The following is a 14,675-nucleotide window of genomic DNA, read 5'->3' as shown; positions in this document are numbered from 1 at the left end:
ATTGTTCAAATCTGGTTACAAGCACCAAAATTTGACTGTGTATACCTTTTGGTACATATTGTAGAAAAATAACCTTAGCCATTTGAATTTTCAATAGGGGGCCAAGTAGGGGTCAACTGAAGAACTGCATAGGGGTCAAAAATGTTCCAGTCATATTGAAAGCTATACCACATTATGTGTCTGATCACAAAGATTCCAAAAAGGTATAATATGGACTATCTATAACTGAATGTTCTGGAGTTATGGGGTAAAAACAGCAAGAATGGTGACAAAGGTCAATTTCAGGTTGTACAGGGGTCAAAAGTTAAAGTTGCTCCAGTTTTGGTAAACCTTGGTGCAAATTATTGGTTGAACTAATAGGATTAACAAATGGAATAGTTCTGACTGTGTTGAATGTTTGGTCTCCAAAGTAAAGGTCAAATAATGTCGATGTCCATTGGATTCTATGACATGTGACATATGTTACCCCATAACATGATAACTAAGCATGACACATGGTGCAAACTATTCTTTTTCATGTTTTACCATAATTGGAGCAACTTTAACTTTTGACCCCTGAAGAAATTGAAAGTGACCTTTGTTGCCATGCTTGCTGTTTTTACCCCATAACTCCAGAACATTCAGTCACAGATAGTCCAAACTATACACTTTTGGAATCTCTGTGATCAGACACATAATGTGGTATAGGCAGTGGTGGGCACAGTTCCGATAATCCGATAACAGATAATTATCGAAGATAATGTTTTCATTATCGGATTATCTTTTTAGATAACTTTAAAAACCATTATCGGACTAACTGTTTTCCGATAATTTTTTGTCCGATAACATAGTAAACAAAGCCGAACAGCGACAGACATTTTTAAAATCAGTTGAGCACCTACCTGTTAAAAGTTTCCTAACAGATGTATAGTGCTACCCTCTGCAAACAGAAGAGAGCTGCTTTCAGGAGAAACCACTCTATCCTCTGCAGGCAAAGGAGAACTGATCACAAAAAAAAACATTTCTTTTAACAACATATTGAAATGTTGGCAATATCACCAAAGTCATCCAGAGGCATACATTTTTAACTTATGGTTCAAATTTGAACCAAACTAATTTTGGACAAGTTATTTAAAATTACTGTCATGTCTGACGTTTTATAAAGTGAAAATATCAGATATATGTTTTAGTTTTAAAGTAATGTGCTAATTTTTAAGGTTTTGTGAGCACATGCTGTGCCCAGCAGTGCATTATGGGTAGGATAGGGTAATCTCAGTATGTTCACGACAGGACAAATGCATTTCAGACACTCTGTTCAGGCTCCACGGACAGCAGCATTAAACTCTAGTGCCTAAAACTCTTGTGAGTATATTCTCTGGGGTTATAGACGTTATTGTATTTGCATTTGTTAAATTCGACGCATCTTAAATGTAGCAGACATGGATTATCTGGAATTTTGTTTTGGCAAGTTTTCAAGGCCTCTACTGCCATCTACTGGCCAGTAGTGTTCATCGCAGTATTCGCCCTAAGTACTAAGCGTCTGGGCACCAGTAGAAGGCAGTATTCTATTTATTTTGACCCCGGTTATATCAGATGTTGTCAAGCAGGGGTGGTGGCCAAGTGGTTAATGTGTTTGGTTTCAGTGCAGAAGGTTCCGGGTTCAAATCCCACCCCTGCCACATTTCTCCATGTAATGTGGAGTTACAACAGGAAGGGCATCCGGCGTAAAACCTATACCAATTCAACATGCAGATCACCTTGGATTTGCTGTGGCGACCCTGAGTACAAACAAGGGAGCAGCCGAAGGGACTTTATATCAGATGGTTGTCAAATCAACTTTTTGGCTTTGCAAATGGCTTTTTTTTTTTTTTTACAAATTAAGTTTAAAAACAAAACAAAACAACAAAAAAAATTACAAGACAGCTCTGGGGTGTTTGCACATGCACAGTGCGAGCGGTTGGATGCTTGTAGCACTTCAGCAGCAGGATACCCTCACGACGGCCGACCAGAATAATATCAAACAGGTTTGATTTTCATTCGACCATACGATCGGCGATCAGGAGGTGGTCATGAGATGTTAAACGCAGCTTGTTACTCCATATACGCTACTCGATGCAGGATGCACGATTAACCTGAAACTCGGTCCAAAAAATTCTCGCACAAATGAAAAATCATCTGAAAAAGGGCCAAAACTCACACAGTGTAAAGCCAACCTCACTGGAGAGGTGTTCCGGGCACGTCCCATTGGGAGGAGGCCCCGGGGAAGACCCAGGACACGCTGGATAGACTACATCTCTCAGCTGGCTTGGGAATGCCTTGGGGTTCCCCCGGAGGAGCTGGGGGAGGTGTGTGTGGATCGGGAGGTCTGGGCGGGTTTGCCTGAGCTGCTGCCCCCTGCGACCCGACTCCGGATAAAGCGGAAGAAAATGGATGGATGGCTGGACAATATTGAGTGCACATTTTACAACATCATAAAATGTGCACACATCATAAACTGACAACTCACAACTGACATTAATGGAGTTATTCTATCAGTATTCTGCCTGACCAGAATGTTGTGAATGGTAGAGAGCTGGCTTTGTGGCTGCTCTCAGGGTGCTTCTGTGCTGTAGCTGTGTAGCTTCCAGCAGGAGCAGCATGTTCAAACATAGAAGTGCTGGCTCATTGTTTGGGTCTTTTGTTGCTTTTGATGCTTCCAAAAGTCATTGTGGTGTTAAAACTCAAATTCAGCTTGTTAGTAGTTGCAAATGTACTAGAGACAATACTGGAATTTATCAGTTATCTGTAACTTCCGATACATTTTTGGGTGGTTTATCGGTTTATCTTTATCAAAGATAACTTTTCAGTTATCCGATTATCTGTTATCGAAGTTAATTTTTTGGTTATCTGTGCCCACCACTGGGTATAGGTTTCAGTATGATTGGAGCACTTTTTTTTTTACCCCTATGCAGTTCTTCAATTGACCCCTACTTGGCCCCCTATTGAAAATTCAAATGGCTAACATTATTTTTCTAAAATATATACCAAAAGGTATACACAGTCAAACTTTGGTGCTTGTAATCAGATTTGAAGGATTCCTCTGCAAATATTCTGTTATCTGCCGCACTATTATTTATTTCCAATATTAAACATTTTTTTGTACAGCTAATTTGAGCTTGTCTTTGCCCTGTGTCACAATTCCCATGAAATACAATTGGGTTTTATTTCATAATCACGCTAATATTCTTCTGCAGTCATTGACAGTGATTAAAAAAGGAAAAGCAGCACTGGCTGTGGCGTTACCTGCCCGAGTTAATGGTCCGTTAATAGTTTATGATTGTAATTACCCTCAGAAAAAAAGAGCATAAAATAGATTGCTTTGACCCCGTGAACTCAACTTTCATTAATTAGAGGTCATCCTAATTGGTGGAGACGTGGGATGCATTAACAAAAACACTGAGTCGAGGAACACCGACCGCTGAAGAGACGGCCTCGTTTTTCACATGATGAAGTGCGGCGATTTGCTTTTGTTACGGCGACCAACATCTGCACTGGAATAAGAGGTAAATTTCAAAGCGGCAGCTAAAGCTGAAATCTGAGTCGGATGATTTATTGTGAAAATGACGCATCTGTCACTTTGTCAAATGGAGCCAAAAACACAATTCAGATGGCGCCGCGTTCACAATTTACTGCGGTCGCCAACCGCCTGCTTTGACGTGCAGCGCTCTGCAGGACGGGAGTCGAAGATGTTTTGGCTTGCGCCTCTTTAATGCCCTCAGAAATCAATTATTCGTCATCCCTGAACTCGCTGTTCGTTCCTGTACCTCCCCCCCGTGTCCCTCTCCTCCCACTGTGTCGACGTGGCGTTGTCACTTCAGCACGCCTCAAGACAAACAAAAGCCTTGACAAGTTGACAGCAAACTCTGTCTATAAGTTGAAAACAGAGGAACTGTGTTTTTAAGTTTGTGTTGTGCGGCAGGCGTCCCGCCAACGCATCACGTCACCGGCGCTGTGTGGTTTATGATTGCCTCCTTCCAGTAAAGAGTCCAAACCAATTTGTGGTTTTGTACTATGGCTAGGTTGGGTTTAAAGGGGGGGGGTAGGGATGAGTGGATTGGGGTGGGGGTTGCGCGGGTCGGCTTGGTCTAGCATTAGCGTAATGAAAACTCTGAGACCTGACGAGCATTGTTGCAGCTGCGCTTCTCTGCACCTATAAAAGCTCCTCCCGTGCTTCCAACTGCTCTCCGCTACCATATGGTAACTGGCATTAAAGGCCCCACTGTGGGAAGACACTAAAATTAGAGTGGCGAGAGAAAAAGAGAGGGAAGGAGTGATGGAGAGAAAAAGAGTTGCATCTTTGATTCTGCAGCCGTCCCAGTCATACACTGACCATCTGGTGAGGAGAGGAGAAAGGAAGGAGGGATCGGAGGATGGTGGGATGCATGAAGAAGGGCGGATAAACAAAGGCTGGAACAGAACAAACAGCACTGGCATAGTATCGTTCTGCGCTTTTTACTCTTTTAATTAATTTTATTAGGACACGGAGCGTGTCGCGGCCTCAACTTTACCTAAATTCTGGGTCTTTTAGTGAAGCTTAGGGCTAGTGGCCGATGATCACCTTAGTATTTCCTGTTTTTCTTGTTGTTTAATGCTGGCAAATTATACTGTATTTCTTGTCTTTCTGATGCCTGATTCTGTTTTTTTTCCTCTCTGTTTAACCCTCTGGGGCCGACGCCATTGTATACAACGGCTAAGACCAAGCTTTACTAAATTATAAATAACTTTTTAATGATATGAGATAGAAACGTACTTTTTTGCTGAAAAGTTAACTCCGCAGACTTTTGAGCCAGCCATCGGCCATCTTTGTACTCCTCATAGAAGCTGTGTGATGACATGCGCGATGTGAGTGTCCAATCGGAATTGGTTCACCGTCACATGGTTTTCCAAAATCCAATCGTAGGGCAGATTCACCTCACATGAAAAGCCATTGATCATTTTCAGGTGTGATATGTTACTAGTTGGCCCATTTGAATAACCCCTGGGTGCTCCAATGAGTAAATACTATTGGTCTCCAATGTGCCCTGCACCATTATGCACAGCGATCATTGAAAGCAGACGAAGCAGACGGAGAGCCTCTGATGGCAATCTCACGTGCTCAAACAAAGAGTGTGTAACTATCAGGATTGCTCCACTAGTTTACATGTGAATGTTACTGGATAACTCTGTTGCTCAAATTACTTTATAAAGTGTCAAATCAGTTGTTTATTATAGTTTGCTGTGTGTTTTGAATAAATGTGTGTGGAAAATTATTTTCTGCTTTACTTTTTCCTTTCTTATTTCTGATTGTAAACCTTTATTACACTTATAAAACACAACAAAAGGCATACATATTATGAAAGCACAGGTTGTCCTGAAAAAAAGAGACATAAAACTTGATTGTGGGATGCAGGGAGAGCTGTTAACAGCAATAATAAAACATTTATGCCAGGCGAGTGAACTGTCCAAAAAAATGCCCTCGGACCCCAGAGGGTTAAGATGCAGCTCCATCCAGAGATGGGTGTGGTATTTGTGCTGAAAATCCTCCTGCCCTATGCACCAACAACATTTCCTGTATATTCATTTTGTGAATTGTTCTGTAATTTGTGTCTGTAGCATGGCCCAAGCAGAGGGTTGCCCCTATGAGTCTGGTCTGCTTAAGGTTTCTTCCTCAGAGGGAGTTTTTCCTTACCACTGCTGCTCTGGGGGTTAGTAAGGTTAGACCTTACTTGTGTGAAGCGCCTTGAGGCAACTCTGTTGTGATTTATAAATTATAATAAATTGAAAAAATTGAAAGCACCAACGACGGGGAGAAAACAAAACCGTGGAGGTGAATGAAAAACGTTTCATGATATGGAAAAAGAGCAGAGAAATATTTAAAAGTCCCGTTTGTGCCGCTAACAGCCGTGACGCTGATTACAGCAGAGGCCGATTTCTGTTGCCCACTTCCACGCGGGATGCCGGTGCACAAATTCGCACACTCGTCTGCAATCGCGCACGGTGACATTTATAGACAGCAGACAGAGAGAAACGATGTTTTCACTGGGAACAAAGTGCCTTGTTTTCACATATAACAGCCTCCTCACACCTGACACAGTCACAGATGGAGCAAAAGAGGGAAGAACAGATAAAAGGAAGAGAGAAGAAAAAACTATGTAATAAATAACAGTAAAGAAACAATGCACAAACAAACACGTCTAAGAGTAGAGTTAAATGAAAGGCACCAAAGCGGTGATGCACACCCTGGACGTGCACGCTGTAGCTTATATTGTTTTTGGAGATGTTACCGTTTGATTACAGCTGACTGATATATGCTTTAAATCTTCTTTCTATCTCGACCGATTGCTCAGAAAATGTGTTTTCCGATTTGTTTTTTGACGTTGACCTTGATACTCACACAACAAACATTCATACTATGACTGGTGACATTCTGCTCACCTGTTTCCATTATTTTTACACAGACACACAAGCAGTTATAAGTGGCGTAGCGGCCTGGTGGTCTGTGCACTTGCTTTCCAAAAAGAAGGTTACAGGTTCAAGACCACCCCTGTCCATTCTCCATGTAATGTAGAGTCGCATCAAGAAAAGGCAACCAGTGGAAAGCATGTGCCAGATCAACAGGTAGATCCATATCGGATTTGCTTTGGAGACTTCCACTAAATCTAGTTCTGCTACCTTTACATCAGCTAATGGTCAAAAACATTTGTAAACCCTAAAATCATACGTTTGTTTCTGTTGGAGCTTTGCCACACACCCAATAACCAAAAGTGACACATTGTGTGAAGACAACGTGTCTCCCAATGTGGAGCAGGTGGTCAAACCAGAGTAAATTTATAAATGAGATGATTAAAATTATTTTACATGTGCATTTTTTTCTAAATATTTCTCATTCATTTAATACTTTGTGTATACTCTGACTAAACCGTATGCTGAATGGAAACTACAGTTTAATTTCATTCATTTATTTAGACTTAGACTTGTTTTTATTGTCATTCAGTAAAGAACATCACAGATGCTGTCACAAAATGAAATATCGATGCACTCCATGAATAGATAAAAACATAGAATAAAAGCACAGAATACCGGTCCAAGATGTGTGACAGTGAAAAATAGGGTTCAAAAAGAAAAAATACTAGTAACTGTCTATGTATCTGTATATACACAACATACAATAAATAAATAAAGAACCTGGGATACTGCATATATGAAGATGCTACAAGGATAAAGTTGCTACCAGATGCTACAGTGTATTCTATATTGCACACTTCTTTCTATCGATTTGCATTTAACTGTCTTATGGTGTCCCTTATCCTTCTTGCCCTGGACAAGCAGTGCTGTTCTGCCAGTTCACCAGTGGTTGGCAGCCTGGCCCTAATGATCTTCTCTGCTGACCTCACGACCCTGCCCAGTGCCTTCCTGTCTAAGGCTGCTACTTTCATGCCACAGAGAGATACTACTGGTCAGTGCACTCTCTATTGTTCCTCTATAGAAGGAGGTGAGGACAGCCGGGCTCAGATGGGCACTCTTTAACCTGCGGTTAAATATTTATTTATGTGCTTGCTGATCATCTCACCTTGCCATGTTGAACATTTTGGGGACCCTCCATGTTTACACTTCAACATATTAAAATTTCAGCTCTTTAGCTCTGTTTTTCAGGGTTTTAGAACAAAAAAACTCAAGTCAATGCTAAATTCATACAGCAAAAGTTAATGGTTAGCAATTATCATGAGCTTGAGCTAAATGTTTTAGTGGTGTACTGGTATCACCGTTAATGGATATGAAACCTAACCTTATGTTAGCTTTGCCCACCACTGCACATAATGCAGTAAATCGTGCAGGCCCTGAGGTCCACTGGGGCCGATATTTATCCTCAAATTCCATAAAGCAGATGAGAATCCCTGAGTCCCTTTGGACAGGCTGCAACTCTGATGCAGGTTTCCCAAGCCAAAACCAGTACCCATTTACAGCAGGGTGGGCCCAAATGATGCAGATGACATAATCTAAGGACACAGACAGGTAGCATGACCAGGAATTGAACCTAGGTCTATGTACTGGACAAACTCTTTATCCCACTCAGTTACCTGCACTACATCGTGCAATGAAGTAACAAGGTACAACTTGTAACTACAACTTAATGTAGACAAGAGATTTATTGAGTTTAAACTCAAAGCTAACACGACTTAAATGTCTGTTCTTGAGATGTAAAATATCCCAAAACATCACACATCCTGCAAACCTGCATGTTCAGAACACAAGAAACAGGAAGATGCATAAGAGATAGTACAAAGAAATCCGCAAAGAACCCGAGAACCTAAACAAATAAGCTTTGTGTTAAATGTTAGACTCCCTGTTGTCCGCCTCTCAGTACACCATCCATCCGTCTTCACAGTTATCTCCCAGACTGTGATACAGAGATGAGAAATACGCTTTGTGAGTGAAACAAGGCGCGCAGTGATGAATGAGCTGAAGCAAAGTTATGGTTGGACGCTTGAGAGAGAGCGTCCCTACTACTACTAATGTGTCATTAATGGCTGAAAAATGGGGAATATGGCTGAAAATGTAGCTAACGGGTTGAACCATCAATAACAAAATGAGCCTGAGCAAAAAGTGGACGCTGTCCTCACAAGTAGACTCACGATAAGCAGCTTTCTTTCAGCTCAAATACCACAGAGAAAAATATGTCACTGTTCTTAAAGATGGTAACAGTCCTAACAGAGAAATTAAAATATACTAAAATTTTGCACAATGGAAATTCTGGAGCACAAACTCCATAGATGGTCTGTTAGTACAATTTAGCACACAGCCAGATGTAGTGTAGGATCTCAACTATTTCTAAATATACTCAACAAAAATATAAACGCAACACTTTTGGTTTTGCTCCCATTTTGTATGAGATGAACTCAAAGATCTAAAGCTTTTTCCACATACACAATATCACCATTTCTCTCAAATATTGTTCACAAACCAGTCTAAATCTGTGATAGTGAGCACTTCTCCTTTGCTGAGATAATCCATCCCACCTCACAGGTGTGCCATATCAAGATGCTGATTAGACACCATGATTAGTGCACAGGTGTGCCTTAGACTGTCCACAACAAAAGGCCACTCTGAAAGGTGCAGTTTTGTTTTACTGGGGGGGGGGGGATACCAGTCAGTATCTGGTGTGACCACCATTTGCCTCATGCAGTGCAACACATCTCCTTCGCATAGAGTTGATCAGGTTGTCAATTGTGACCTGTGGAATGTTGGTCCACTCCTCTTCAATGGCTGTGTGAAGTTGCTGGATATTGGCAGGAACTGGTACACGCTGTCGTATACGCCGGTCCAGAGCATCCCAAACATGCTCAATGGGTGACATGTCCGGTGAGTATGCCGGCCATGCAAGAACTGGGACATTTTCAGCTTCCAAGAATTGTGTACAGATCCTTGCAACATGGGGCTGTGCATTATCCTGCTGCAACATGAGGTGATGTTCTTGGATGTATGGCACAACAATGGGCCTCAAGATCTCATCACGGTATCTCTGTGCATTCAAAACACCATCAATAAAATGCACCTGTGTTTTTCGTCCATAACAGACGCCTGCCCATACCATAACCCCACCGCCACCATGGGCTACTCGATCCACAACATTGACATCAGAAAACCGCTCACCCACACAACGCCACACACGCTGTCTGCCATCTGCCCTGGACAGTGTGAACCGGGATTCATCCGTGAAGAGAACACCTCTCCAACATGCCAAACGCCAGTGAATGTGAGCATTTGTCCACTCAAGTTGGTTACGACGACGAACTGGAGTCAGGTCGAGACCCCGATGAGGACGACGAGCATGCAGATGAGCTTCCCTGAGACGGTTTCTGACAGTTTGTGCAGAAATTCTTTGGTTATGCAAACCGATTGTTTCAGCAGCTGTCCGAGTGGCTGGTCTCAGACGATCTTGGAGGTGAACATGCTGGATGCGGAGGTCCTGGGCTGGTGTGGTTACACGTGGTCTGCGGTTGTGAGGCTGGTTGGATGTACTGCCAAATTCTCTGAAACACCTTTGGAGACGGCTTATAGTAGAGAAATGAACATTCAGTACACAAGCAACAGCTCTGGTTGACATTCCTGCTGTCAGCATGCCAATTGCACGCTCCCTCAAATCTTGCAACATCTGTGGCATTGTGCTGTGTGATAAAACTGCACCTTTCAGAGTGGCCAAGAATGCTTCCTGTGAGTTGAAGACCCTGGCAGTAAAAGGACTGGAGTTATACTGAGTGTGTAGAAAGAATGTGACATTTTGACCTCTTAGAATAGGTCAAGGTTAGCCATATTTGAACTTATCCAAGGTCTGTGTCCAAAGAATGCTTGAATTTGAAGACCCTGGCAGTTAACAGAACTGGAGTTATGCTGAGCACAGACAGACAGACAGATGGATGCAAAGTCTATGCAATACACGATGGCCATATGTTGGCATTGGGCACTAAAACACTCAGAAAGGACAAACGCAGTAACTTCCATAGCAGCAAGTGGCCACTGCCAGCAGGTGGTTGCTTTAAGCTGGCACACTAGTTATAACACAAACCGACCATGAATATAATTATTCATAACTTTTTGTCTAAAAAGTAGATGTCAACCGATTATTGGCCTGCCTGATTATTGGTGCTGATAATTGATTCCCTACTTAAAATAGTTTAAATTGATGAGCGATGCAAAATTTCAACCCACCACTGCACAGCTGAAACTTACGATGGCATTTTAGGGCCATATAGAATTTTTTTTTTTTTTTTAGACTTCGAGAATAAAATCGTAATATTACGAGAATAAAGTCACAATTTTAAGACTTCGAGAATAAAGTCGTAATATTACGAGAATAAACTCGTAATTTTATGAGAAAAAAGTCATAATATTATGAGAATAAAGTCATATTTTATGAGAAAAAAGTCATAATATTATGAGAATAAAGTCATATTTTATGAGAAAAAAGTCGTAATTTTACGAGAAGAAAGTCGTAATTTTACGAGAAGTCGTAATTTTACGAGAAGTCGTAATTTTACGAGAAGAAAGTCGTAATTTTACGAGAATAAATTAGTAATATTATGAGAATAAAGTCATAATATAATATTTTGACTTTTTTCTCGTAATCTTACGACTTTATTCTCGGAATATTATGACTTTTTTCTCGTAATATTACGACTTTATTCTCGAAGTCCAAAAAAATAAATAAAGAAAGAAAGAAATTCAATGTGGCCCTAAAAGTCTGTTGTAGAAAATAGGCATATTGACCAAACTTTTTTTTTTTTTTTTTTTGCACCAGGCTATAAACACATTTATTTCCATGGATTCTACGTATGGGGCATTGGCTCATTTTCGGAGTCGGCCTCAAGGGAACATTCAAAGAACTGCAAGCGTTGGCACATTTTCATTACTTGTCTGCACAGCCGCCAGCCCAGCTTTGAGAAAAGCTCAGATTCCAACATTTACGGTGGGAGTGTTTCTGCATTTTCTTCCCAGCATGCCATTATGCTGCAACATCGTTACATAGGAAATACTGTAGTTGCTGGACGCTATATTAATGTTTAAAATGTTGCTCATAAGGCCTTTAAGTCAACATCAGTGATCCTAAAATGGTTTAATCAGACATTAATTTGTAGGAGAAAGACAGATGAGGAAATATGGAAAGAATAAAAAACAGCCCACGATGAGAGACAAACTGAGCGCTGCCTTTTGAAAAGAGACCCCAGAGGAGGAGAGAGACCCAATAAATAGGGAGAAAGGAGGGGGTGAATATGAACAGAAGTTTTAACATCTGTTTCTGCACACACTAAATGTTTTCCAGGTTTGGTTGAGCGGGCAGGCAGACTTTCTGTAGTAACTGTATCTTTAAATATTTACCTTCAGAAAGGGGATGACAAAAGGCCGCAGAGGGAAGTTGGTGGCTTCTTGCAGCTTGGAGTGAAATTCTTCAATGGTGAGTGTGGAATTCTGGAGGAGAGAGAAAACACATGAATCCATGTGGAAGGCATTAAGCGATAATATTACTTATTGTAAGCTAAGCGATGTAGCGGCCCGGAGTGAACGTTTGGGATTGTGTAATAAGAAGCATATGTGCAGGTCACAGCGAAAGAGTCACAGAGAACAAGAACACACGGCGCCTTTAATGAACTCAACAAACGCACATATGCATTAGTTGAGTTCATTAAAAATGCTTGTGACACACACAGGTTTAACTTTTAAAGTTTTCAACAAACGCCAAATAAACTTTGTGAAATGCACAACATTCACCTAACTTTTAAATCTATTTTAAAGGGGTCTTATAGAGAAAATCAACTTCTATCTACCTTTTAAAGTTAAATGTGGTAGGGATGTCATCTTAAATATCCAAACTACCACAATTTTATCCATGTAGAGCATAAGGTTATAAACAAACTTTAGGACTCAAACAGCTTGTTTCAAATTTTTGTGACATATGTAACAGATGTCCATATCTGGGCTCCTGTTTAAGTTGTATTTACATATTTGCTATAGACGCTGCTATAGATGCTGCTATAGACGTAGACTGCTGGGGGGTTCCCATGATGCACTGTTTCTTTCTCTTTTTGCTCTGTATGCACCACTCTGCATTTAATCATTAGTGATTGATCTCTGCTCCCCTCCACAGCATGTCTTTTTCCTGGTTCTCTCCCTCAGCCCCAACCAGTCCCAGCAGAAGACTGCCCCTCCCTGAGCCTGGTTCTGCTGGAGGTTTCTTCCTGTTAAAAGGGAGTTTTTCCTTCCCACTGTAGCCAAGTGCTTGCTCACAGGGGGTCGTTTTGACCGTTGGGCTTTTACATAATTATTGTATGGCCTTGCCTTACAATATAAAGCGCCTTGGGGCAACTGTTTGTTGTGATTTGGTGCTATATAAAAAAAAATTGATTGATTGATTGATATTTGCAGTCAGCTGTTAGCACAAAGTTGATTGTTCTATACACCTCAATTTGAAAATATCCAGCAGCTGACAGCACAGCACCCACTACTGGCAGAGCAGCTTGCAATAATCCAGCTAACTGGATAGCATTTTTAAAAAATATATACATTCAGACATCTAGCATTAAATTAAATTAAACTTGGATGTCAAATGCGTTGTTGTTGGTGTGCATTTGTACCCGATTCTGTGCCAAAAACAAGAAATGATTCATGAGATAACAAATGTAACGTCGTGGAAGCATAATAACTAAGTAAGAAGGACACATGGGAGAAGAATCAGCGATATAACTATACAAAACAAACAAAAAATAAAGCGTGACGTGAACAGAAAAGCAGCAGATAGTTTTCCTCCTTTCACTCTTTGCATTATTTCCCAAACCTGAATTTTGTTACATTCAGTCTTACATCTGTTCACCCAGATTGCGTTGGGGCTGTTCTTGACAGCTAGCGAAACCTCGAGAGTCTCCCGCTCGCTAACACACAACTAGCTAATTAACGGTGTCACTTTTTTCCCCATGAAGGTGGAAGAGGGAGGGGTGGAGAAATAAGGAGAAAAGAGAGCGACACAAAAGGAGGTATGTGAGCCAAAAAGACACAGGAGATACACGGTTATATGTCGACATGAGAAAGTAAACACGGAGAAGCCAAAAACGAGGCTATGCTCTGTGTGGCTAATTAAAAAAAGAAAATCTCCCTCCATCTCTTACTGAAAAACATTTGATCACTATTTCTGTAGCCCCTTGCTCGCTACGCTTCAATTTTCTCACAGCACAAACACTCGCAGAAGATCTTTTGATTTGCGCCGGGCTGTTTTTCCAAATGCTCCTGGTGATGCTAATGTTCCCACGCCAGATAAACCGCAGAAACACTGTTGATTAAATATATTTTCTGGAGTCTTGATTTGTATTTTATACCTTTAATAATTCACATTTTCAGTCTCAGCTGCTCGTCCATTTCTTTAAGGTTGCATATGTGATACAAATACGCAAGTAAATTCACACAAATTGCAAATCACACAGTTTTTAGAAATACTTTAAGTGTATCTTAAAGCTACAGTGTGCAGAATTTACAGGTGTTTCTTATTTTGTAGCAGAAACAGAATATAGCCTTCTTATCCATCTGTCCATTAGTGTATAAATCAACTGCAACAACTAATCAATGTGTTTTCATAAGTTTAGAATGAGCCCTTCATATCGACATGGGAGTGGCCCACCTCACAGAGGCCGCCATGTTGCATCACCATGTTGAGACAGTAGGCCAAAAGAGACATGCTTACGCCACCTTTCACATTTTGCAGCACAGTCAGAAGACTGAATAAAAAGGAGAGGAACCAGTGGTTGCTCCCCTATACGCTGTCTGCTGGTTGCTAGTGCAAGCTAACAAGATTGTGATTTTGTCAAATGGGGGATCATAAAGATTGTGTATCACAATATAAAATAAGGGAGGGTGAATCCTGTCACCAAAGAAACAAAGACGTGAAGGGGAAACAAAATCGTGACCGCTAATGGCATAATGCAAATTGCAACCTCACCAGAAGGTGGCACAAAATCACACACACTGTAGCTTTAATAAACAACCTTAGCTGTAAGGTTCCTGAAGGACAATTTTCATGACACTGTGATTCTGTTATTACCATGTTGTTACACATAATTCTCTGCAAATCTAAACAGGATCAGGTGTCCGTTTATTGGTCTGATGTCATACTTCATTAATTTTTTTTGTTTGTTTCT

General features: G+C 41.0%; 1 protein-coding gene across 1 annotated transcript in view; it reads right to left on the bottom strand.

Moving 5' to 3' along the window:
- The window catches only part of runx1t1 (RUNX1 partner transcriptional co-repressor 1), a 196,533-nt gene that overhangs the window by 25,257 nt on the left and 156,601 nt on the right, over positions 1-14,675 (bottom strand). Inside the window, 1 exon segment of the mRNA XM_034160154.1 lies at positions 11,872-11,961. Coding sequence (XP_034016045.1) covers positions 11,872-11,961 — 90 coding nt within the window.

The sequence above is a fragment of the Thalassophryne amazonica genome, chromosome 20 (genome assembly GCF_902500255.1).
Source record: "Thalassophryne amazonica chromosome 20, fThaAma1.1, whole genome shotgun sequence".
Taxonomy (NCBI): Eukaryota; Metazoa; Chordata; class Actinopteri; order Batrachoidiformes; family Batrachoididae; genus Thalassophryne; species Thalassophryne amazonica.
The sequence above is the reverse complement of the archived record's forward strand: the minus strand, read 5'-3'. Positions and strand labels throughout refer to the sequence as shown.